The sequence below is a fragment of the Glycine soja genome, chromosome 12 (genome assembly GCF_004193775.1).
Source record: "Glycine soja cultivar W05 chromosome 12, ASM419377v2, whole genome shotgun sequence".
Classification (NCBI taxonomy): domain Eukaryota; kingdom Viridiplantae; phylum Streptophyta; class Magnoliopsida; order Fabales; family Fabaceae; genus Glycine; species Glycine soja.
The window spans coordinates 43,778,667-43,803,295 of NC_041013.1; the positions used below are offsets into that span (position 1 = coordinate 43,778,667).

The 24,629-nt window shown below is 30.4% G+C and overlaps 2 protein-coding genes across 5 annotated transcripts; both read right to left on the bottom strand.

Moving 5' to 3' along the window:
* Nucleotides 1–1,893: 1,893 nt before the first annotated feature.
* Nucleotides 1,894–5,648, bottom strand: LOC114380442 (B-box zinc finger protein 22-like). 4 transcript variants are annotated; one of them, XR_003659714.1, is made up of 5 exons: nt 5,442–5,648; nt 5,057–5,350; nt 3,471–3,887; nt 3,064–3,357; nt 1,894–2,495 (listed from the first exon to the last, which is right to left on the bottom strand). XR_003659714.1 is itself a non-coding variant. In XM_028339507.1 (4 exons), the coding sequence occupies exons 1-4, from the start codon at nt 5,574–5,576 to the stop codon at nt 2,217–2,219; spliced, it is 1,125 nt and encodes a 374-aa protein (XP_028195308.1). In that variant the 5' UTR covers nt 5,577–5,644; the 3' UTR covers nt 1,894–2,216. The 4 variants fall into 4 exon arrangements, 3 of the variants coding, with proteins under 3 accessions (XP_028195308.1, XP_028195310.1, XP_028195309.1); XM_028339507.1 differs by lacking the exon at nt 3,064–3,357 and having other exon boundaries at nt 5,442–5,644; XM_028339509.1 differs by lacking the exon at nt 3,064–3,357 and having other exon boundaries at nt 5,057–5,355; nt 5,442–5,575.
* A 2,401-nt stretch (nt 5,649–8,049) lies between these two features.
* LOC114378449 (NADH kinase-like) lies at nt 8,050–11,555 on the bottom strand. The gene is made up of 5 exons (XM_028337037.1): nt 11,359–11,555; nt 10,189–10,434; nt 9,965–10,045; nt 9,036–9,187; nt 8,050–8,927 (listed from the first exon to the last, which is right to left on the bottom strand). The coding sequence occupies exons 1-5, from the start codon at nt 11,431–11,433 to the stop codon at nt 8,570–8,572; spliced, it is 912 nt and encodes a 303-aa protein (XP_028192838.1). The 5' UTR covers nt 11,434–11,555; the 3' UTR covers nt 8,050–8,569.
* Nucleotides 11,556–24,629: the final 13,074 nt, after the last annotated feature.

The following is a 24,629-nucleotide window of genomic DNA, read 5'->3' on the forward strand; positions in this document are numbered from 1 at the left end:
AATGAGAACATTGACTCAATTTTGAAAATTAAAAGATTAAATTAAATTTAATAATAAAGAGACTAAATTAAATAAATTCAATAAAAAAGCGGAGAAAAAATAATGTAGCCCAAAAATTATCAGAATAATTATTTTTTCAAAATAAAGTAATCCAAAAATCAAATTCGTCATGTAGTTGGCCACTTTGGAGACCACCAGACAAACTTGATTTATCTTTCTCACTACCAAGGTGCAATCAGAAATCAAGAGAGGTTTATAATCGAGTGCCTAACAGACAAGGCATCACTTTTCACAAATGACGACTCGTAAGTTCTTATCTAACTTAACCATTAGTCTTTCTCAAATTTTATCAATGGCAAAGAAAAAAATAAAATATAGGTTAAATTATTCCTTTCCTTTCTATAATTTCACGATTCTATTTTATTGGTCCCTATAATTTTTTAAAGTGATTTTTTTAGTCTATATAGTTTACATTTTAATTCTCTTTTAATCTCTATAATTTTAAAAGTATTTTTTTAGTCTTGTATTTTAATTCTCTTTTAGTCCTTATAATTTGAAAGTAATATTTTTAATCTCTATACTTTATATTTTAATTCCCTTTTAATCTTTACCATCAAAATATGAATAATATTATTAATTATAATTAACTACAAAAATATTAATAAATAATTCACAACTAATTTATCGTAAGATAATTTGTAATAAAAAAAATAATTGATAATTTATAACTAATTGTTTTTATATTTTTTTTAACAAGGACTAAAAAATAATTAAAAAATAAATTATATGGACTAAAAATATCACTTTCAAACTATAAAGATTAAAAGAGAATTAAAATACAAATTACAAAAACTAAAAAAAATACTTTTAAATTATAGTAACTAGAAGAAAATTAAAATATAAACTATAGGAACTAAAAAAATCACTTTCAAACTATAAAAACTTGAAAAATAAGAATCATGAAACAATAGGAACCAAATGAATAATTTAACCTAAAATATAATTAAGACCTATACAAATGAATAGTTAATGTATTTTAACTTTTTTTCGTTAACATTTTAATCCTTAAACTTTTGAATAGTTTTTAATCTTTTAAATCTCATTAAATAAATAAAAATAATAAATTAAAATTTTTATTGAGAGATTAAAAACTAAAAACTTTAAAAATTTAAAAACTTTAATCAGTCAAACAAAAGTTAAGATCACAAATTTAATTAATCCAAAAATTTAATCTAGTGTAATCTTGACTTTTAATCAATGGATCAATTTATTTAAAATTATTTGATAAAATAAATATTTATTTTAATAAAATAATCAACTTTCTATTTTTTAATATGATTATTTAAATTACTTATGATTAAAAAAAACATTTTCTATTTATTTTAAAAAATAAATCCTATCTATTTTTTTTTAATAAAACAGTTTATAAAAAAACACTTATTTTAAAGTTTTTTTAAATTTAAACAAACTCTCCCAATCTCTCTCAAGAAACTCCATGCCTTTAACCATACCCTTAGTATGTTTGGAAAAAATTATTACAAAATTAATTCTAATTAAAATTGATTTTTATGATTGAATGTTTTTATTCTTTTTCCTGGGAATGTTTTTATTCTAAAAACAAATTAATAGTAAAATTCAACATAAATTTTATTTATCTAATACAAAAACTCTCTAAAATTGTCTCAACTGAAAATTATAAACTCAGAATCAATTTTTTAATGTAAAATCAAGAAATTTTTTAATGTAAAATCAAGCATGTAATTATTAATCTAAGATCATGTTAATTAGTATTTTAATGTAACTTTAAATTATTCAACGTAAAACCAAACACGGCCAAAGGCATGGTAAGAAACAAGTTGTCTTAGAATAAGTAGTTGTGAAGGAGCAAAACTCTTGACACAAACAAACCAATATGAATCAGATCTCTATTATAATCCAATAGATGCATCTACATAGGATCTAGAGAGGAGTTGATAATGTTACAAGACCCAACTTACTAGTAAAAGCCTTCTAAACTCCCATTATTTGTTGCTGCTTTGCTATGCAAATTTCCAATGACATGTAGAGAGTTAGATTACTCCCTAGAAGGCTGAGACAGCCAAGAATAGAAATATGCAACTAATGAAATGACACTTCACTGCAACATGAGAGAACTTAGAATCATAACAGAAATAAAAGAAATCAATGCCTCAAGTTATTAGCAAAGAGTAAACAAATTAAAGCTGCCTCCGGCGTCTCAAAAAAATACTAATCTGAGATTGTTGCAGGTGAGAGAAGCTTATGTCAGGAACAAACAGAACACTATCAGATGAACCATACAGATTAGTATGGTCTTTTGGCCAGCATAACCCAGAAGAAGTAGGTGGGGAAGGGATCTGCGGGACTGTCCACGACGAATCTGGAACGCGTTCCAAATAGTCATCCTCCTCCTCCATTTCCTCTTCACCAGATCTTAAAACAGGAGAATCAGAATCCCCAAGCTTACCACCGTCAGCCTGCACAGACTCATCAGGAAAGGAAGGGTGAAAAAAAAAGTTACAGAACCATACAACCATACAGACAAGACATCTATGGTATTTTGCCTAACTATCTGTACATGGTAAGCACACAAATACACAATAAATGTGAAAATAATCAATTGAATGAGAATAGTCACAAAGGAAAAAAAAAAGTCATTAATCAATTTCCTATTCTATTTGATTCTCTTGATTTTCTCAAAATACGAATATAGATATAATTCAAATCTTTGTTTGATTGAAGTAATTTGAATGTCGAAAATTTGTCTTACATGTGTCTATCAGTAAATTCTGCACAATAATTCCAATCCACATTCTCATCCAAATAATATCATGTTTTTAAGCACTCAAATGCAAGAGGACTAGGGTATCTAGATTATGGATCACCATTGAGGATGATCATTCCCGGCTCATCATCATTAAGATTATAATTTTTTATCTTCACGATTGGCAATATTTAATTCAGAAAGCAATTAGTTTCAGGTGAAAGCCAACTGAGTATTGCACTTCTAAAAGGTCAAGTTTTCCAAATTTAAAACGGGCTTACAAATAAGGGAAAGAATGAAACCAAGCACAAGCACTTCAACCAACCAATCTGTCAGATTCCACTGTTTGAAGTCTACTCACACCTTTTCTGACCACAAATATTCAACATATTTATAAAACTTATACTACATTGGCCAGTTGTTTAGTCATGTGACCATGTTAACAGGGCATATTCCCTCAGAAGACCGGATCAGCCCCATCCCTGTCCTTTTACTCCCTGCACGCGCGCGCGTGTGTTAGTGTGTCTGAAGGGGCACTAGTATACACAATCTATGACAAAAGATGAATCTGAACTCTGCAATACTAACCCAGTCAAAAAAACAAAGCATTAAATGATAGAAACTCTACAAAACCAATGATCAGGGGATACTAGGCTAAGAGGGTATATTTCAACAACTATGAACATACCCTTGACGATCCTTCCATGTAATCATAATTCTGACTGAACTCGTTTAAGCCAATAAATTCATCAATAGTCCACTGTGAGATATTTCCAGCTGTGGAACCACCACCAAAGGACACCTTGGCTGATGGAAACTCCCCAACTCCTCCAACTTCAGCGGGTAACACTTCATTATAATTTGATGGCTGGGGCGCTGTGGAAACCTTTCTAGAGACAGAAGAATCTGAAACTTTCTCCCCAGAATCTGACTTCAAAGAAGTTGAGGAAGCACCAGGGTCTGTAGCTTCAAGGCCTACTCTTACACCAGTTAGAAGAAACCTCTGATGACCAGAGACATAAGCATTTGCAGTGTGTATTGCCACATCACATTTTCTGCAGAGCAGAGCCCGATCTTCTAGACAGAAAAAATAGCCTAATGCTTCCTGTAAAGAGTAGTAGACTCAACCATCATCACAAGCTGATCCAAAATGACAAGCAGTTTAAATTGAACCAGGACAAGTAATAAAATAAGAATATGATAAAATGCTGACAATGGTTTCAATAACAAAGATATTTCAAACTTCATCTATAAGTCAGATTTCCTATAACAATAAAGCACAAAATGAGAGCAGAACATTTTCAAACCAAATAGACCTTTATGACCAATAAATACAAGGAATGCTCTTTCTATAACAATAAAAACAGAATTTAGTATAAACCCTCAAAATGTAAAATATCAATAAAAAAAAGGAACTTATTTTTTAGATCATTTTCATTAAGACTTAAGTTATATTCAATGAAAATGTTGTCCAATGAAATTAGCACTTGTTTGGTGGTCAAAATAGGCTAAGGATGGACAAGATAAGAGAACAGGATAAGAATAGAAAAAGATATAGACAGGAAAAGCTCTTATCCTATCATGTGTTTGACGCACAATAGATAATCTAGTGGATAGTAATATAATTTTTATGTAAATGACAAAATTATTCTTATGAGAAGTAATGGTAGTGGTGGCAACAATGACAAGAGTGGCAAAAATGGTGGCTGTGGCAACATTGATCGCGGCAATGGTGGTGATGAGGGTAGTGACAATGACAAGACTGATTGAAGTAACAATGGTGGGGTTGGTGGTGGGGCCAACGGTGATCATTGTTATGGTGGAGACAGCAGTTGTCATGTTTGTTATAGTTGTAGTAGTGGTGACAGTAGTAAGGGTGCTCACAGCCTACATAATTGGTGGTGGTGGTAGTGATTGAAGTGGCAACAATAGTTGTGGCAGCAGTAGTTTTAGCGATGGTGTAACAAAGAGTTGTCCCATGTGAGGTGGGGTGAAAGGGGGAAATTTTCTTTATCCTATCTAATTTATCCCTAAACCAACTCCTTTTTACGAATTAGGAAAACTTTTAAGCTCATGAATAGGATATAATATGCAAACAACTTAAGCTTATCCTATTCAAACAACTCACCAAACAATACATAAAATAAGATATGATAACAGTATCTAATACAGTCATTTGATAACACCCAACACCCTTTCCAAAGAACAGAAAATCTCCAATCAACACAACCCCACCAAACAACAAAAAAAGTAAAAACCACAAAAGCAACACACCTGACAAATGTCACATTTAGGCATATGAGAGGAAGAGGTAGAAAGAGGCACTCTCTGGTGCTTGCTGGCAAGCTTGTTAGCCGCATGAACCTTCTCATCACACTCCCAACACAGCCCAGCCTCATCAGCACAACAAAGAACCTTGGCCTCCGCAGCCTCACACACGTTACACTGAATCTTCATCCTCTCTACCCCAACCAAACCGAATTCCGGGTTCCACCCTCCCACACAAAAAATTCCCTCCTTTCCCTCAAAAAACACTTCCTTTTCCAAAAGGGTGTCTAATTCTACTGTCTACTCTGCATAAAACAATCAAATTAAGGCAAAACAAAGTTAAAATTTTAACACTTTTGGAGAAAGAAAAAAAGAAGAAGATAAAACCCACTTGGAATTGAGAGAGGGAAAAGAAAGAGAAGAAGAGGTTTGGGGCACCACGAAGCAGAGGAGCAGGGTTTAAGAAGTGGCGGAGAAGAGAAAGAAGAAAAAAATGAAGGATATTTTTTGCGGCCACGAGGTTCATGTACACGTGGCAGCAAACGGGTAGTGTCGTGGCAGAGGAGACCGCCTGTGCTGGATTCAGTAATGCTACTGTAAGAAATCAAAATCTTAAAAAGAACAAAAATCTAGGATTTATATATATATATATATATATACATTCCCAAAGGTGAAATTTTTGGCTGAAATTTTTTGGATATAGTTTTGGATATTTTGTTTTTCCTTTTTTTTAATTTCTATCTGGGGGCTTTTGAGCTTTATATTTTTGCTAACCGGTGGAGAATACACATCCACTAATTTTGGGAAATGTTAGCATTCATGTGAACAAAATGAGAGGGGTACAGGGTTGTATCATGTCCCGCTGTACCCTGAGAAAATGGAATGGGAGTTTTGGGGGGAGCTTGCAAGGTGTGAAGTGAGGCCCCATTGTTTGGGCAAACGAAGGAGGGGGACGTAGATTATTAGTTCAGGCATGAGTGGGGGGATATTTTGTGGCACAAGAAGAGATACACCATGTTTTTGGCGAAAGAAAGGGAGGGAAAGAAATTGAAGTTCAAAACTTGGGATCTCAATGGGTGGAGTGGATTGAGCCAAGAGTGGGATATTTTGTTACATTGATAGTGAATATTCAATGTTTTGATAGTTAAATGGAACTAAGCTTGTTTTGTACCACAAAAAGAAGATAGTTTAATCGAATGTTTCTTGAAAAGTTGAATGTCATTTAACATGTATTTTTTAGAAAACCAGAAGATATTTGGAACTTTTATTTAACATCTAATTATTTTTTTCCCACTTTAAGATAAAATGTTACCCCTAGTCATAATTTCATTCCCAAACTAGGGACATATCGTGTTTGGAATGACGTTCACACACCACATCCGCTACAAAAACCACACCCAAAACCCTTAATAATTCAGAAGTTATTTCTTATTGCTTCAAAGGGATGTGAAGAGAGAACAGTGATCCACGTTGGAATATTTTTTCCAAACACACGCTTAAAAATTTGGTGGGATCCACTTAAATTACTTTCATTGCAAATGTGAACTAAAAACTGATGAAATACAAAGTATATGTCCTTATTTCTAAAACAACCCTTCCTTTATTCCTCATGCTCGCGACTATTGTGGCATCAACTGTATACCCATGAACTTTGTTTTTTTTTCTTCTTCTTCTTCAAACCGTAATCGTTGCCTTCTCCTGAAGCTCTCCTCGCAAACCCTGTTAAACAAAATTAGTTATTTACAAATGCACATAATCGATTATGCTTAAGGGAAAATCGATTATATACCTTATATTTTTCTTTTAAAAAAAGTTTCGAGGCATATAATCGATTATGCCTCGGACATAATTGATTATATGGATTTTTATTTATAAAAAAAATTTTCATATTAAAAAACAGAATAAATATTTAATTGGGAATAAAATGGAAATTGAATAAATGTTTTATTTTTTTTCCTTTTCTTACCTACCTAGCCACTTCAATTCAAATATTTCATCTCTTTTTTATTCTCTTTCATCTAAATCAAAATAACCTTTTCACTCTCTTTAATCTCTTTTTATCCCTTTTCTTTTCTCACACTTTTTTTTTTCACTCTACCAAACACAAGCTAAGGGACCTTTAACATACAATTTTTTGTATCATATTTTATTTGATAATAGTTTTTTTTTAGTATAGAGAAAATTGAATAGAAGAGCATAAGAAAAGAGAAGAATAAGGGGGGGGGGGGGTAAGATTTTTATTTTTTATTTTAAAAAAGAGAGAGGCATATAAAGAAATGCTTTTAGGCCTTGTGATCAAGCTATTTTCCTTTTGGTCATCTGGTCTAGATCAAGCTTAAACTATGCACCATTTGTCCATAGAACTAGGCCTTAAAAGTCCCTATATTCAGGCCTAACTTTAAGCTCAAACATAGACCCATTTACCTTGGCTTAGTAGTCTCATTTACTGGCATTGGCCCAAGATCATAATGTCTCAAGTTCGTTTTCTACATCTATTATGGCAACTGAGTGGTGCCAGTCAATGTATATGCTAATAATTAAATCAGCAAAAAAAAAAAATCACAATAACAATTGCTGGCAACTTTATAAGGCTTAATACACAGTTTTACCACAATTTTGAGCTGTATATTAATATGAATATTTGGCTGAATAGTCATTTCATTGATGAGGTATAAGAGTTTACGTAAAACTTTGGAAAAACACCACGGTGATCTGTCATATTACCGAACATGGTCCAAATAAAGACACATTACATTAAAGCTCCTAGGCTGTGTTTATTGAACTTGATGTAACAAAAACCAAATCCAATCCAATCCAAACACGCTCCACATCTTTGTTTACACTTCATTGCAAAATAAGGGAAAAGATTGCATTGACATTGAAAATTCCAATGCCTTATGGTTGGGATTATGATGTACTCTTATATAAGCCTATGAAAGGCATAAAAAAAATGCTAATCTGTATGTATTATGTAAGTTACCAAATCATTAGGCAGTTGCAGGATTGGTAGGCGACTGGCATATTTGGTCATGTATATCCATTGCAAGAACATTCTTTACAGCTAGCTATTAGCACCAAAATACAATAGCATGTTCAAGATGGGCCTGTTTTTAACTTTAATAAAAGGGATATAACAAATCTCTCATCCACTATAAAGGATAAAAGATGAGATGCACTAAGTAGCAAAATGCCCTGGCTATCTGTGAACCACAAGACTTTCTTTCCATTATGAAATATACTCCCCTTGGAGCTTGAGTGATACTTACATGGGAATCTTTATGCTCCTCAATTTTAAAGTCTAGTCAGCTTCGAATTTATGGCCTGGATATTAATGCATGAGACTCAGAATTCCATTTGCCACTCAACTCAGCCCTTAAAGAAGGAATGGAACATTGCAAGCTTATAGCCATGTCAGCTCATGTGGCATATATTATTCGTTAAACACATTAATCCTCCAGCTAAATTTGCATATTCTCCTGATGACGATATACCACGAAACATACTTGACATCTTTTCTAACTATAACTGATGAGGCAAGAGAACTTTCAGGACTGGTGCTTTGGAAGATATCTCAATGATATCCCCAGCTTTGATGGTATGATTGATATGAGAACCATCAATATATATCACACCTTTTCTACAAGTCCATGTAGCGACTATTGTCTGGTCAGGTTTGATCAACCCATGCATATGGTCTGAGGTTGCCCCCGGTGAAATAGGTTCTCTTACCATGTATTGGAGATCCTGGGATAAAATGGGCATTGGAAATCCACCTGCCGATTGCATTGCAGCAGTTGAACCAGTAGCTGTTGAAACTCTTAGACCACTTGATCTGCAGTTAACTAGAGGAGAACATGGCTGGTCACCCTCTTTGATTCTGCAAAAATGCATGCTTAATTGGCTTCTTTACAGAGAATTAATGAACTGACATGGAAATAAGATATATGAGTTTAAGGGTTTTAATTTCTCATAGTGAAGCCCTTACCTGAAGGAGAACCTAGAAAGTGAAGCAGGACATGGATGTGAAATTAAGATATCATTGAGAGCAAAAGTTGGCAAGTGTAGTGCATTAACAGACATCACAATCCTTGTTAGTTCGGAAGGAACAATTTGACCTTCAAGTATACCATCTAAAACCTGAAAAAGATTTTAAAACTAGATAGAAGAAATATCATACTGAAAGCAACAAAATGCACAGATAAAAATAAATTAGTTTTGTCTACTTTTTATTATTACACTTTGTCCCATTTTCACCTTTCAGTTGCCCGCATAAGTAGGTCTGTAGGAGAATATTTGGCATGGAATTCATGTGTTGAGAGAAAATCCCTTAATTTGCATGTGTCATATGGGGAAACAACAAATTGTTATGTTTAGGACATACTTATTAGAAATTTGAGAACTTTTATTTTACGAATAGATTCCCCTTCAAAAGATATTGCCACTTGTGCTACAGGCTTGCAGCTCATCAACTTATGGACTACATTGGTATCAAATTATAAGCTTTGTAACAAAATTGAAACCTGCATCAAAGTTGAGTGGCCAAAAAAGTATTTATAAAGGAGGGAAATGGATGTTCAATACACATCAACATAGGTTTCCTCATTTCACACCATTGTTTAGATGTAAGTTCAGAACCTCTCAAATCAGTCCTATCTCTGTTCCATGCTAAACTGGCCTTGACAGGTAAGTCATGATATATAAGGATTAAATTGGTTTCACAAGAGTAATTACTGGTTCATCATTATGATAAATTAACAATAGTGTCATCAAATTTTAACATTTCAAGTTACTGCATAATCAAACTTTCATTCAACACATGCTTGCTGCCACACCTCAAGGAGTAGCAAGGAAGAAAAAAAATGATTACTGCCAATATTTCTATGCCAAACACAGGTAGAAAAGAGTTAATCTCACTTGTTCAAAGTTTTCAACAGTAGCAGCACAAAGATGGCCCGTGCTTCTGTGAGCATCAAATTCACTGCCGAACTCTTCCACCTATTGCAAATGAAATATGATCAAAATAGGCTATCTGGTCAGGTTGGTTCTTTATTGGCATAATCCAAAAGATGATCAAATACAATATTTGAACATTGAAGATAATATATCAATATTAAAACCAAAACTACATGTATATACACCTCATCAATTTGTGTAGGGTCAGAATTCACTCCAAGAACAGGAATTTTGTCATCCATTAAATGGCTGGCCTGCAGAAGAGTTCCATCGCCACCAAGTGTAATAACTAGGTCAACATCATTGATGGGCTGTGACAAATTGTTACGGTGCACAGCTTTCCATTCAATTGACTTTTTTTGCAGAATAGCTTGACAAAAGTTTATTGCATCATGGTGCACCTTTCTCCTATTCTCCAAGAACTGTAAGATCTGCAAATTTTCCAACAGCATTCAAATTTCAAATTACACTAGAAAGAACTACAACTAAGCCCAACATCCAAGTAAAAATGCAAGCCTAAAACCCTGGAAGTACCCCTTATTAAGTAAGACATCAAGGACCAAGTTCCCGGATACTTCCTTAGGAATCAAAGCATAAAAATCAGTTTAGTAGTATCATATATTCTTATACTTTTCTTCATACACACACATGACAATTTAGAGGAGTTCATCTTGACTATTCATGTATGGCTACTTATATAGTCAATATTAGCTCTTTTGATGAGAGCACACTATCACCTGATAGGAAATATAAGGTTGGCTTAGTAGTGAAGGGAGAAGGGAGGGAGAAAGAAGTCGTGGCTTCGAATTTCCCCCAAATAACAAAAACTAACATTTGCCGATAAAAAAAAAAAAAAAAAACACTATCACCTTATATCCTTCACACGCACGATCACACACACAAACACAGTTATTTTCATGATTCTAGTTCATATGCAAGAAATTACTACCCCATGTTTTACCAATACAAACAAACACATATAAACAAGCATTGAGCATTTAACTAAAGCTTTTCTCGGTAGAGATGCAGTTGGACAGGAGGGAAACATCAATGTATCTGGAAAGGCACATAAAAAATGTTTGATCTTTTGATTTCCCACCGACCCATTTCACATTCCAACAAGCACAGCAAAACCAACCCCCCACATTGGCATTTCATCAAGCAAGATGTGTGCACATCGGAAAGTGGAAGTGCAGAACAAACCCTTCAGGCTTCAACCATGGTCTCCTATAAGAAGACTCAAAAACGCAAACAAACCCATCACGGGAAGTGGGTAACTAAGAATGCGAAAGGGGCGATGAAACGAAAAGGGAACATAGTGGATGATGCATCCAATGTTGAGAAGAAGGCATTACCTGAGGGTTGGTGTGGGAAGGTGGTGAAAATACAGTTATGGGTTTTAGTAGCAGTAACAGTCTCTTTAGCATCATTTTTGCCTTTGCTTTTGCTCTTTCGATTCTCCTCAAAACGTCAGCAACTTGAAAATTGCAATTGCAGGAGCATACAAACAAGCACCGTACCTTTGTTCGTTACGATGTTAGTTATGCATAAAGGTCTTTATCTCAAAAAAAAAAAAAAAAAACAGAAATAATGTATTTTTTTATTACTTGGAGTTGGACTAAAATATACTTTGTAGTCATCTTTCTTTTCATTTAGATCCAATTTGATCCCTTTTAAAATAATGATTATTTTTTATTTTGAGATACAATTTTAAAGTTATTTATTTATTTGACCATGTTTCATTAGATTTATCTTAATCGGCCAAGTTTCATGTTTCAAATAAAAAATGGGGCTGTCTCAAAATAAATAAAAAAATGATAATGATTTTGGAAAAACAAAATTTAAAAGAAAAATTACCAAATTGATTTTTTTAAAATAAAGACCAAATTGATTCTTAATATTAAAATTGTACTTTAACATATTACTTTGTTATTAAACATGCTTAATATTGTTATATAATTTTGTTTCCTTAATTTTAATAGTTTAGATATCATGTCTTATAATTTATGCATTACTAAAGGAGTGTGTGTATTGGATTGTGATTTTAAAAAATTACTTTCACATACCTTAAAAAAAATTATTCTAAGATAAAAAAAAGTCTCCTAAATTTTAAAAGATTAAGTGAAAATGTTTGTCAAAAGACTTTATAAACAAAATTTATTGACGAATTTATATCATAAAAATTAAAAAATATTTAAAAGAATTTTATGAATTTATAAGATTTAAAATAACTTTATAATTTTTTACATCAAAATTTAACAACATTCCTTGAGAAGAAAAGTTGTGAAGTATTGCACTTTGTACAGTTTTAATAAAGAGAGAAGAATTATGTGTGGGAGAAAGAAAATAGGGACTCTAAGATGAGTTAGATTTCTCAGCATGATACGCAAGACCACTCAAAAACAATATTACCCTATTTTAATATAGCAATATAGTAATTTTACTCTAAGTTGATGTATGATTTATTGTACACGAGTGTATCTTTAAAATCCTACACTTGAATTTTGACTTCAATTAACACAATTTGAATTGATGCAATCTTTGGGCTGAGATAGTCCACTCATGTAGATTGAGCCTCAAGCCTAATATGAAATAATATCTTACTTATTGTCACCCTACTGTTGTCTTTCAACCCTTCTTTTTCGTTTCTCCCTTACTCTCAATACTGAATGTGATATGCATTTAATTAACCAGCACCAAACATACCAAAAAGTTATATACAGACTCAATTATTTGTATAACATGTTTGGTTGTACATTCTAGACATCATTTTTCATGTTCAATGAAAAGCAGGGAGTTATAAATTCCACGTTTAATAACATAATTGACGTGATTATCTTGTAGTGAATTTCCAAACACACATGTAATGGGTTGTTATGCTTCTATATATTCATTCTTGATGTGCATCACACATTATTTTAGGACCATAATCATCGGTTAACTTTAACTAAGTAGAATAAAGGGAATCACAATTTGTTATACCCTGAACTCTGAAGCATCCCATTATTCATGCCACTCTTACCCTCAAGAATCTACAATTGCTTCCAGTCGACATCTTTTTAGTACTTCCCAGTTTCTGCTACATAATCCAGGCTGGGGTTGATTTGCAGTGCGATCGCCCAGGGCCCATGATGGAAGAGGGTCCAAAAAAATTTCAATCAGCTAGTGTGACAAGGAAAAAAATTCAACTCTTTTTAGCAACAATTTCATCTTGTTAGCCTTTATAGAACTCATTTAATTCTTAAACTTCAACTTATTCTAGCATTAAAGTTAACAATTTCTCATGTAATTTTTTATATTTATATATATTTATTAGTAGAGAAAATATTTTGTGTGATAAAATACATTATTTTTTTTAATGAAATTGTGCGCCTATTCTTTTTTATGAAATATGTATTTATCATACTTATACACAAAGGTCATTGACTATTGTTTTCCATGAATTCATAAAATGTCGGTCCATACCCAAGGATTATTTTGGGGTATTTACTTTTTGCACTTTCCTACGTGCTTCCTACACTTTCCATTTTAATTTTATAGATAAAATTATCCTTCATGTTTTTCTACTTTCCTACGTACTTCGTGCCCTCAAAAGTTATGTATTATGAAATAGGTATTTTGTAGCACATTTTTTAATTTTTGAGTAATATTCATTCCATAAATATTCATTTTATAACATTTTTAGATTAAAAAGTCTATTATGAAATATCTATTTTATAATATATTTGTAAATTTAGAATTGTTCTAGAATGCCTATTCTATAGGAAAAAAATTGAAAAATTTGTATTATGAAATAGGTGTTCAATAACACATTTTTAGATTTAGAAATATATTACCAAATAGCTATTTTATAATAGAGTTAAAAATTATAAGATGCCTTGTGAAACACTCACATCATAACTAAACACTCATTCCGCACATTAGAACTTGACACCAAAACAGTTTTAACATAAAATGTTCATTATTTTCCTTCGTCCGTGTCACACCTAAATGGTGAGACCGCAAACCACTTTCTCAATGTATTTTTGTCAGTGTATTAATGTATGAATGATATAAGAAAATAATGTTTGACTTTTATGGCAATGTTATGAGTGATTAAGACTTCTTAATAATATCAGAAAAAGGAATATTGCACAGAGAAAGAAATGTTAAAATTAAAGAATTATATAAGCCTATGTTTAGAAATCAATTAAAAGAAAGAAATATTATTTTTTTAAATATTTCTTAAAAATTATCTTTCAGAATAAATTAATCCAATTAACCTGAACTTCAATATTATTAATTTATTATGCTATCGATTTGTCAATAATTGCTAAGCATTGTGTGTTGAGATGAAAAAATTGGGCCATACTAAGCCCATATTTGGTGGTATTTACAATAAGCTTACATTTTAGATATGTCCAACGCAACTCACATGATATATCATCATACTATAAAGCAAATTAAAGCTCCTTTTTTGAAGGCAGAAGATTAGAGCTTTTGGAAACATATTAAGTGTCAAAACATAGAGTGAAGTGTTAAAAAGATAGTCTCTAACACACTTTTTTTAATTGGTTAAATTTGATTGAAAACTATAAAATTAAAAAAATCAATAAATATGTTATAAAAATTCACAAAATTTTATCATTTTCAATAATTGGAATCACTAAAAAATGTGTGTTTTTAGCCTTTCTCAAACATGAATTAAGATTAAGTTTGGTTTTTTTTGTCATTTTTGCAAGTTGGCATTGAGCTATCGTTTGATAAAAAAAAATCCAAATCATCCCTTTCAACTAGAAGAATATCTCAGCCAAATTGTCAAAAAGGGTTTGTGCAGTGGAGTTGGTGATAACAAGAAATAGCGCAGAGTAATAAGGGCAATATTTGGCTACTTGAAACTAACTGTTACCAGAAAATGGTGCAAAGATTGAATGGAAAACGATTAGTGTCCATTCTTTTCTTAAAAAATCAAACAAACTAATCACATCTTACTATCTTATATAGGATCCCATTTGTCAAAGATCTACTGAACAAATAAATCATACTCCCCAGAGTTAGAGGTCATTGATAACTTTGAAGAAAAATTAAAAAAGGACCCTAACTACATGACGTGATTTGATTACCAGTCTCTCTTTTGTTTTTCTACCTGCTCCGCATGCTCACTGTTCATATGCCTAACATACGGAAGGTCCATTATGGTAGTGATGTACTTTTTTAATGGATGAAGTGAAATTCAATTGGATTTCTTAAGTCTTCGAGTTCAAAAGATTTTATAAATAAATTAATATAATTAGCATAAAAGGAATTTTTTTTATTAGAAGTAAATAGTCATATTTCTCAATAATAATTAATTATCAGTAAAATTAATAAATATTTTACACTAATGTTATGTAGTTAGTAAAAAAAATAAATTGAACACAATTATTTAAAATACTTCATTAATATTTTTTATTTATTTTATCTCTTTTTTTTATCACATGCTACTTATTATGTTTATAATTTTTATCTCTTTCTCACTAGGGGTCAAGTAGGTTTTTTTGTGTAAAAAATCATTTTTGTATTGGAAAAATCAACAGAGGAAAATTACTCTTCAAATCAGTAGGTAGCGTTTGGTATGTTTGCCAAACGCACCATTCTATTCGATTATGAATTGATATATAAAATTGAAATTCTACTTGGCGCCCATGGTAATTGAAATTACATTTTTCATTCATTTAATTGACTGACCTACTGCATGCATGTGAAAAGTGAAAACCACGCTATTGATTAAACAACTCTTAATACTTGAACTGAACACAATTTATAATTACCTTTTCTTATTATTTTGAACAATTGGGCATATCTTTTGATTCATAAAAATAAATGATTTTAGTTTTGATGTACTTGTAAAAATATCTTATTTGTATCTAATTATGCTCATTATTTCATTCATTATTATGTTCAATATTTGCATAATCAAACTTATGAAGATAGTTCTCAAATTTAGGGGGGGGGGGGGGGGGGGGGGGAATGATTTATCAGTTTAAGATCATGGAAGCTAGTTCTCAAATTCAAAGAACCCTTATAAAAACATTTATATTTACCGCGTCTTAGTCACAAAGAAAAAAAAAGACTCGATTGAAATTCTAATCTATTTTACTTCACTCAATCAATCTCTTGTAGTTTATAATACGCTAACAAATATTAAATGCATGATAGCATAAAAAGGTTTTATTTTGACGCCAGTGCTTACGTTTTGATGCAAAACTGTACGATCCTGTTTGTTGGTGAGGGAGACCTAAAGTTCAGGTAAGGGTTCTTGTCATTGCAAGCAGCAACAGAACAATCCCAAAATCCCTATTAATTACTTTGGTTATGAATGATGATTCTCATTGTTGACTTCGTCGATCTATCCATCTCCACCACCACAACCTTGTGTCTGCCTTTCAAATGGCCTTGTTTTTGTTCATGATCACACTATATTGAATTTTGTAAAATAGCCCCAGTTTTCTACATGAAGCCTTGTTTTTACCTAATTTCTACTTTACACCTAATATGTCTTAAATCTGAAGTTGTAGAACAAAAATGTGATATAATTTCTTTTTATATTTTCTTATAAGTTATTATTTTTAAACTTTGAGAAAAGGACTAAAATAATTTTTTGAATATTTTTATTTTTATCTTTGAAAAATTACATAATTGGTCTAATTTTTTAGGCATGTATTTTAATTAAAAAGATATTTGTTTTAAAAAATAAGTAAACAGGCCCCTAAATATATGAAAAATAACATGAATCTCAACTTTTTTTTGAATGTCCGCAGATATCGATCTCTTTTATTTTTATCTATGAAATAATGATATAATTTTAAGTTGGCATGATTAAATTTGTGGATTCTAAAAAATACCAGGTTATATACTCATGTTATAAACAAACCATCAGTTGATGAAATTTTTTAATAATAATATTGCTTTTGATGATATGCATGATTGAATTAATTCACTTATTTAAAATATGTTTTAGTCTTTACGAATTTATTAATTTTTTTAGTTTTTATAAATATTTTATTTAATTTTAATTTAACTTTTCTGGAAATATGTATGTATATTTAGTCCTTATTGTGTTTATCCATTGATGGTGTTTTGCACCAGTTTCCAGTCTATTATCTTTCGCCCTACACTGTAACACAAGTTGACCTTGTAAGGGTGGGACAACAACGATGTTGCATTAGGATGGACCTCACCTAGATGATTTCAATCTCCTGATACATATCGTGAGACCATAATAGAATGCCACATAAGCTACGTATAATAATGGCCTAAAGACTTTTCTTGCCAAAATCACTCGTATATAAGGTAAACTTGTCTACTAGATTTGAGACTAATCCTTATTTTTCACACTTTTATATTGAAGTCCTCCTCCACCTCACTCAGCTTACAACAGATCACATCAGTTGTGTTTGTGTCCACCATTTTGGTTCGAGAGTTAGACAGATTGTGTGATAAACAAAATATTTTATCATTGTTATATCATATGTACTATAAATAACTTTTAATTAGTATAAATATATTTTGAGTTCTTGTAAATGCATTCTTTTATTTTTAGTACTTGTAAATATTTTTGGTTGATTTTAGTTCAACTTTTTAAAAAATTGTATTTTTAGTCTCTACATTAATGGTAGTTTGTTAAGTGATAAATTGAGTAATAAAATGTTATATCATGAATACCATGTCATTAAAACAATATTGTCGAATCTCTAATCCAATCTAGACAGTTCTATAGCAGGAGGTTGTGATACATACAAAACAATTAAACAATAATTTTTTTTAATGCACTTCACTCCTTTGTATGTATCTCTCTCCAACTGAAATTATCCAATACTAGAAACGATATGTACTCATTCCAATCACACCACCCTCTTCTTCCCTCCTCCCTCTGAAAATCGAAGGGAGTTTTAATTTCCAACGAAGACAGCTTTTAATTTGAATGTTTAAGCTCATTTAATGCAACGTAAATTTGTTATCTACTTGCAAGTAGGTTATTATTTTCAGACAAATTAAATAAGTTGTTTCAAAGTATTTTTTGTACTTTATCCACATCATAAGTGAAGTTTCCATTCTGATGAGTGTATATATATATATGCTAACTTTTTCTGCATATATAATTGTCTTGTTTGTGTCAAAAGTGTTGTTCATGAAAGATGATGTTATAGTAATTAAGTTACTAGTCCGTGCTATGATATATGTCTTCCCTATGCACTTAGTCAAAGAGATTAGTACAACGTCATGGTCTTTTTCATTTATAACTTTATTTGTTATAATTAAGTAAGGTTGTATTGTTTTAGACATAACAAATTGATCCAAAGCATATATTACTAACTTGGTTAATTACCGACTCTACCTGATCTTCACTTATATATTCATAACCCCTCATGCAGGATGAAGAGGGATCGTTGATCCCTGGGACAAGCGAATGAAGATTGAATAATTGAGATCTTTGTGTGTGTTTTACATCACAGCAATCATGTTTTATATTAGAGGTTTTTGTTCAAACGACAATATAATTAAGATGCTTGGGAGTGGTGGTTTGTGTGTGATGATGGGTTGGAAGAAGAAGATGAAGCAAAAGAAAAAGGAGTAGTGGAGTAGGAAAAAGTATGGTGCCACATTGAATTGAAGATGAGGTGAACAATGTTTTGATTCTGTGGCAGTGATGGTATGTTATTCTTTGTCACATTATTATTTAATAAATTATTATTAACAGTATGGATTAAAAATGTTTGAAAACAATTATATCAAAAGTAATCAAAATATTTATAAGAACTTCAATCAAAATTAAAATGATATAACATTTGCAGATATATTAAAACTATATTTAAATTAAATTTGTAGAGGTGGTGATGTAACATTTTATTTGTTACATTATCACTACTAGAATGAGTATCATTAATAACCGAGATTAAAAACAGATTTTCTTTTAAAAAAAATTGTACCAAAATAAAAAATAAACATGTTTATAAGAAAAATAAAATATACATGTACAAACAATAAAAAAATATTTACTAATTATTTTTTATAACTTTTTAATAGAGGTTTTATAATATAATATATTTGTTGAATTGATTTTTATTCGTATAAGAATTTTAGATTTTTTATTATAGATTCTATAAAAAAAATTTCTCATTTTTAGTCTCCTTTATGTTTCATCATCAATACAGTCCTTGCTAAAAATGGATAAAATATTTTATAAAGACTAAAATTTTATAGGGATTAAAAAATATTTAATCTTAAAATAATTAATATTCGTAGGTTTTGTTAAATGTTTTCTTCAAATAAAAACTATATTAATATTATCAACATTAAGTTGGTAAGTGTGGAACCGAGCTTGAATGCTCAAGCAATATTTAGGATTAATTTGAGTAAAAAAATTTGATTAGAATAAGAAATCTATTAAAAATGATGGATCCATCGACAAAGTTAATAAGTACTAATGCACTTATAACATGGTAAAAAAAGTACTGTATATTATCTGAAATTTAAAACTTTCACACTCAAAAGTTTTGTAGTTTGGCCCAATTAATGTTTTTTCAATTAATTAAAAACGTAACTAAAAGCTATTTTTTAACTTGGAATATATATTTTTTAATGTCAGTTGTCCAAATTATAATTAATAAAATATTTAATAATATTGCAAAATTTAATTTTATTCTTTTGTATAATATTATCTTAATAATCATTTGAATACTTTATATAAACATCAATTAAAAATAAATATATTTAATATTTTAAATATACAAATCATCTAACATTTTATTCGTTTACTAATTATATAAGAAAATTGTTCCAAGAAATATATCGTTCTACAATTTTAAATGATTCATAAAAAAAATATTGATCGACATTGCTCAACAATATAAGAATGTAATAAGCACATAGCCATATAGGATAATGTAGGATTCTTGGGCATGGAAGGGCACAGAATGAATTGGATTAGCAATGAAGGAAAATTATTGGTAAATGTCTGCATCAATTGCATGAATCTTGAGTATCTGAGAGAATCCAAAAGAAAGCTGAAAGAATCACTACACTACGTGCATGGAATATGGAATATAATCTATCCTGCGCCTCAAATCATAATGTCGTCTCCCCTTGTGTACGACTCTGCTCAACTCAATTTTTCTTGCTCTTTTAGTCCACAACATTTCCAGCACCACATATGCCAACCAAATCAATTTTTGGAGACACATTTTTTAGTGTATCATTGCGGGGCATTCATGGGTGTTTTATGCATTCTTTCGTTTTATCTTAAAGGAAAATTAAGTGTTAAAATAGAAATTAACTTAATTGTATTTTTTGTCTCTATAATTTTCAATTTTGATCTTTTATAATGTGAATTTAATCTTTTTTTTTAAATAAACACTTTTGATTCACCAATCAATCGATTATCCATTGATTATTATTTGACTTTAACATGACATACAATATGTAATATGTGATTGATTTTGACATGATATTTTTAGACTGACGCAAAGTTTTGATATTATTTTAATATTATGTGTATGTGTAGGGGTGAGAATAGGCCAGACTTTAAAAGGTCTGAGTCTAACCTACGATTAATTTTTGAGGCCTGAGTCTGGTCTATAACCTATCAAAGGCTTTTATTTTGGCTCGGCCTGACCTTTTTAAAAGCCTAGTCTGGCCTGGTAGCCTATTTAAAAGTCTATTTAAAAATCTTCTTCACATTAAATCTTTAATATTCCTAGTTGTTTTTACCAAAAGAAAATAACACACCTTCTATAATAGGCTAAACAAGGCTTTAATATATAATTTGCCTTAATTTTTAATCTAACGTTAATTTAGTTGGTAGTCCTAAAAATATATTAATAATATAAACAGAAATCACCAAATGATATAAAATAATCTAAAACAAAAGAAAACCTCATACTTGAGGTAGTATTATCCAAGTCTATCAAACCAACATATTAATTATTACAACAAAAAAATAAAGCCTACATCTCCATTCTATTTGAACAGAACCGATGCATAAAATATCTACCAATAAAATTAATAGTAACGTCATTTCATCATTAGCTCCTCCATATTCACCATAAGATAAGATATGATAGGATATGATTGATTTTTGTATATGAACGTAATAGGATATGATAAGATATAATTTTTGTATAGGAACGTAATAGGATATGATAAGATATGATTTTTGTATAGGAACGTAGGATATGATTTTTATTTGTTCTAGAATATAGTAACGTAATAAAAGAAAAAGGAAACCTAATAGGAATAGAAAAAGGAATTATTAACAGAAATAAGAAAACTAATAAAAATAATGAGAAATATAAAGAAACTCACACCTTGTAATTAAAATTTTACTTAATTATAGGAATGGAATCTGCTAGTTTTTTTAAAAAAATAATATTAATTGTACCCAAAAAATAATATATATATATATATATATATATATATATAGGTCGGCCTATCAGGCTTATAAGGCTTTTTAATAAGCCTAAGCCTGCCCTATTTAATTTAATAGGCTTTTAAAAAAGCCTGAGCCTAGCCTTTTAATTAAATAGGCCAGACCAGATTTTATGTAGGCCAGGTCGTAGGCTTCTGTAGGTCGGCCTAGCCTATTCTCACCCCTATGTATGTGACACTTAATAATTGAGGGTGATGTTAACTTGGCTCACTTATATGATATGAATGATATATAATTTAAAAATGGAAAAGATAATAAAATTTGATCCAACCATCTTTATACTTTTAACACATTTAAAGTTGTTAAGCCAAATGACTTATATATTTTATAATTAAAAAACATTATATATATATATATATATATTAATTGAAAAATATTAATTGTTAATAAGAAGATTTAAGTGCAACACATTTCTATCCCTCTTTTTATTTTACTATTGAGTCAATTTTAACCCCTGCTACAATATTTTATATATAACATTATGCATATGAGTTATTTTCACTTTTGATCCACCTGAATATCACAATTGTGCAAAATTAATTCTTATTTAATATTAAATATTTATTATTTTAATTTTATTAATTAAAATGTCATAAGTATTATATTATTAAAATAAATGATAAAAATATATAGTATGAGTGTACTACACTTTTTAATACAAAATAGAATTGACAAATGGACAAAGAAATCATGAGCCAACTATATCTTCATCTGGGTATGAGTTAGGTTGGGTTGGTAAAAATCAACTCAAATCAATTATGAATAAAACAAATACAACTCACTTAGAATCCGGCTTACCCGAGTTGGACCTTGCGGTGAGTGTTAGAACAAAGATGAAAGTTTGAAAAAAAAGAAAGGAAAAAAAAAAAGATTTCAAGTCTCACGTCACTCAGGATAAATACTTGAATAATGTTTCACTTTATATATATAGAGAGTTCATTTCTTCATTTTTCCTTACCCCAGTTGAGAAGCATTTCCTCAACTTTTCTTCCTCCCTCCCATAAGCCGATGCATTTCCGGCAAACTTCTCCCTCTTTCTTTCTGTCGCTTTAAAATTTTGATTGGCTATAAGAATGACTTTTTAAGTCATATTTTTTGGTTGGTTATAAGAGTGATTTTTCAAGTCATATTTTTTGGTTGGCTATAATAGTGACTTTTTAAGTCACATTTTCAGTTGGCTATAATAGTGACTTTTCAAGTCATATTTTTCGGTTGGCTATTAGAGTGACTTTTCATGTCATATTTTCGGTTGGCTGTTAGAGTGACTTTTCAAGTCATACAAGAGGGTGTAATTCTAGAAAAGGTTCCCTCAGTGCAGTGGGAATCTTATACAGTGATCTGAGCTGTTTTATCTTGGGGACGTCATGGTTGATAGTCTTGAACAATTTTTTGGCAGTGCCACGAAACGTCTTAAAGAAAGCGACATTGTTTATGACTCAGCCAATAATTTTTTCGGTTTGCCATAAACTATTATTACAACAGTGAGTCACGTTGATTCGCAGATTGGTAGTTTAACACTTAGAAAAAAGTCATAACCCATGTCACTTGGACTCCCGCGACTTAGAGAAAATTAAGTTAGAGGTTGTTTGTCACTCACAGAACACACAAAGTTAGGGACATTGACGACCTTTAGCTGTGAGCCTTTCTCTTCAACGATGCATGCCAACAAACTTTTTGTTACACACACACCCTTTCTGTCCATGCTTCCTTAGTTTTCATTTGTTTTCTTTATGCGTGATTTGTATATTATTTGGTTATTGTGCTCGTCTTCTATATTCGTTTATTGTTGTCTCTGTCTTATTCTCTTATTTCCTTTAATGCTTTGACTTAAGTTTTAATTTTTCTTTTGTGGTGCTAATAGTTTAGTTAATTTTGAGTCCAATTTGTTTAAACTAATGCAACTAGGTATGTTTAAGGATCAAGTGTCTTTTGATAAATACATTTGGAAGTGGTTTCTTTTTACATCGAACCTAAGCCTAGCATGAGGGTTGAGACAAACACATCATTTAATAATGAATGGTATTCTCCTCCAACTTCTTTAGTTTTTATTTTATTTTTTTAGGTAAGTCAATCTGTTCAACCCACGATAAATTGAATTAGGTTGACTATTTCTTGACTCAGTACAAAATAAGTCGAATTAAACTTATTCATTGAACACCTCGTTATAAGTTAAGCCAAATAGGCTAGATTGATAAATTTTAACAACTCTAGAACAAGTGAAAGAGAATTATTTGTAATTTGAATTTGTATTTCTGAAAGATAACCTTTTTTTTTATTTATTCTTTTCAACTAAACAAAATTAAATATCATTATTTATATTTACTCTCTTCTTTATTTTCTTTTTTAATAAACCAAAGTGGTGGGTAAAGTCATAAACTATGAGCCACAAAAGTTCCCAATTAACCACAAATTAAAAAAGAATAGTGCAAACTCTTTTGGCTTTTGACTCAAAGTTTATTTTAGGTAAAGGTGAGAAAAATAATACAACATCACCTTTCTGTTTATAATTAAAAAAGAGTTGTAAAGCACGCGACCTATTATGAATCATTGTAAAATGATTTTCTTTAAACTAGCTCATAATTAACTTTTTACCATTTATGGGTTTAGTTTTTTTTTTGTTAGAATCTTTATTTTATGATTTAGACAAATTAAAACGCTAAAAGATAAGATATTCAAATCGTGCTTTAGGGCTTTTAAAAATAGAAAGCGAAACATGCACTGTATTGAAAACACATTCCTAAGCAAGAATCAAAATAAAAGTTTGAGTCAAATTTATACTTTATGGCTAAAGTTATGAAATAGAAGTTGCACTAATTTTTTTTTATCACCTACGAAATATTGATCAATTTTATTAATAATTAATTTTTATTAAAAAATTAATTAATTATTTTTAATAAATATTTTTCTTTTAATTATATTTTTTTCATTCACAAAACTTCAACAAATTTCCTTAAAAGGATCAAACATAATATTATTATTGGGATGAATGATTTGATGACGAAGTAATATTAATTAAATTGGTTTAGAAAATAGTATAGGAATATATTAATTTAGTTTATTATAATTAATAACGATATAATATGCTATAAGTAGATAGCAATAGGGAGGGAGAAAGCAGTAGGAGACACGAAAAAGTGGAGTGGCTGGTGACCTCACCTGAGGGGCGAACAGAGAGTTTGA

Coding starts and splice junctions, on each gene's coding strand:
- LOC114378449 (XM_028337037.1), bottom strand. CDS start 11,433: ATGATGCTAAAGAGACTGTTACTGCTACTAAAACCCATAACTGTATTT. Junction 9,188..9,964: donor CTGTTGAAAACTTTGAACAA/GTGAGATTAACT, acceptor AATCTTTTTCAG/GTTTTAGATGGTATACTTGA. Junction 8,928..9,035: donor CTTTCTAGGTTCTCCTTCAG/GTAAGGGCTTCA, acceptor GCATTTTTGCAG/AATCAAAGAGGGTGACCAGC.
- LOC114380442 (XM_028339507.1), bottom strand. CDS start 5,576: ATGAACCTCGTGGCCGCAAAAAATATCCTTCATTTTTTTCTTCTTTCT. Junction 5,351..5,441: donor TTTCCCTCTCTCAATTCCAA/GTGGGTTTTATC, acceptor TATGCAGAGTAG/ACAGTAGAATTAGACACCCT. Junction 2,496..3,470: donor ACATGGAAGGATCGTCAAGG/GTATGTTCATAG, acceptor GAGTCTGTGCAG/GCTGACGGTGGTAAGCTTGG.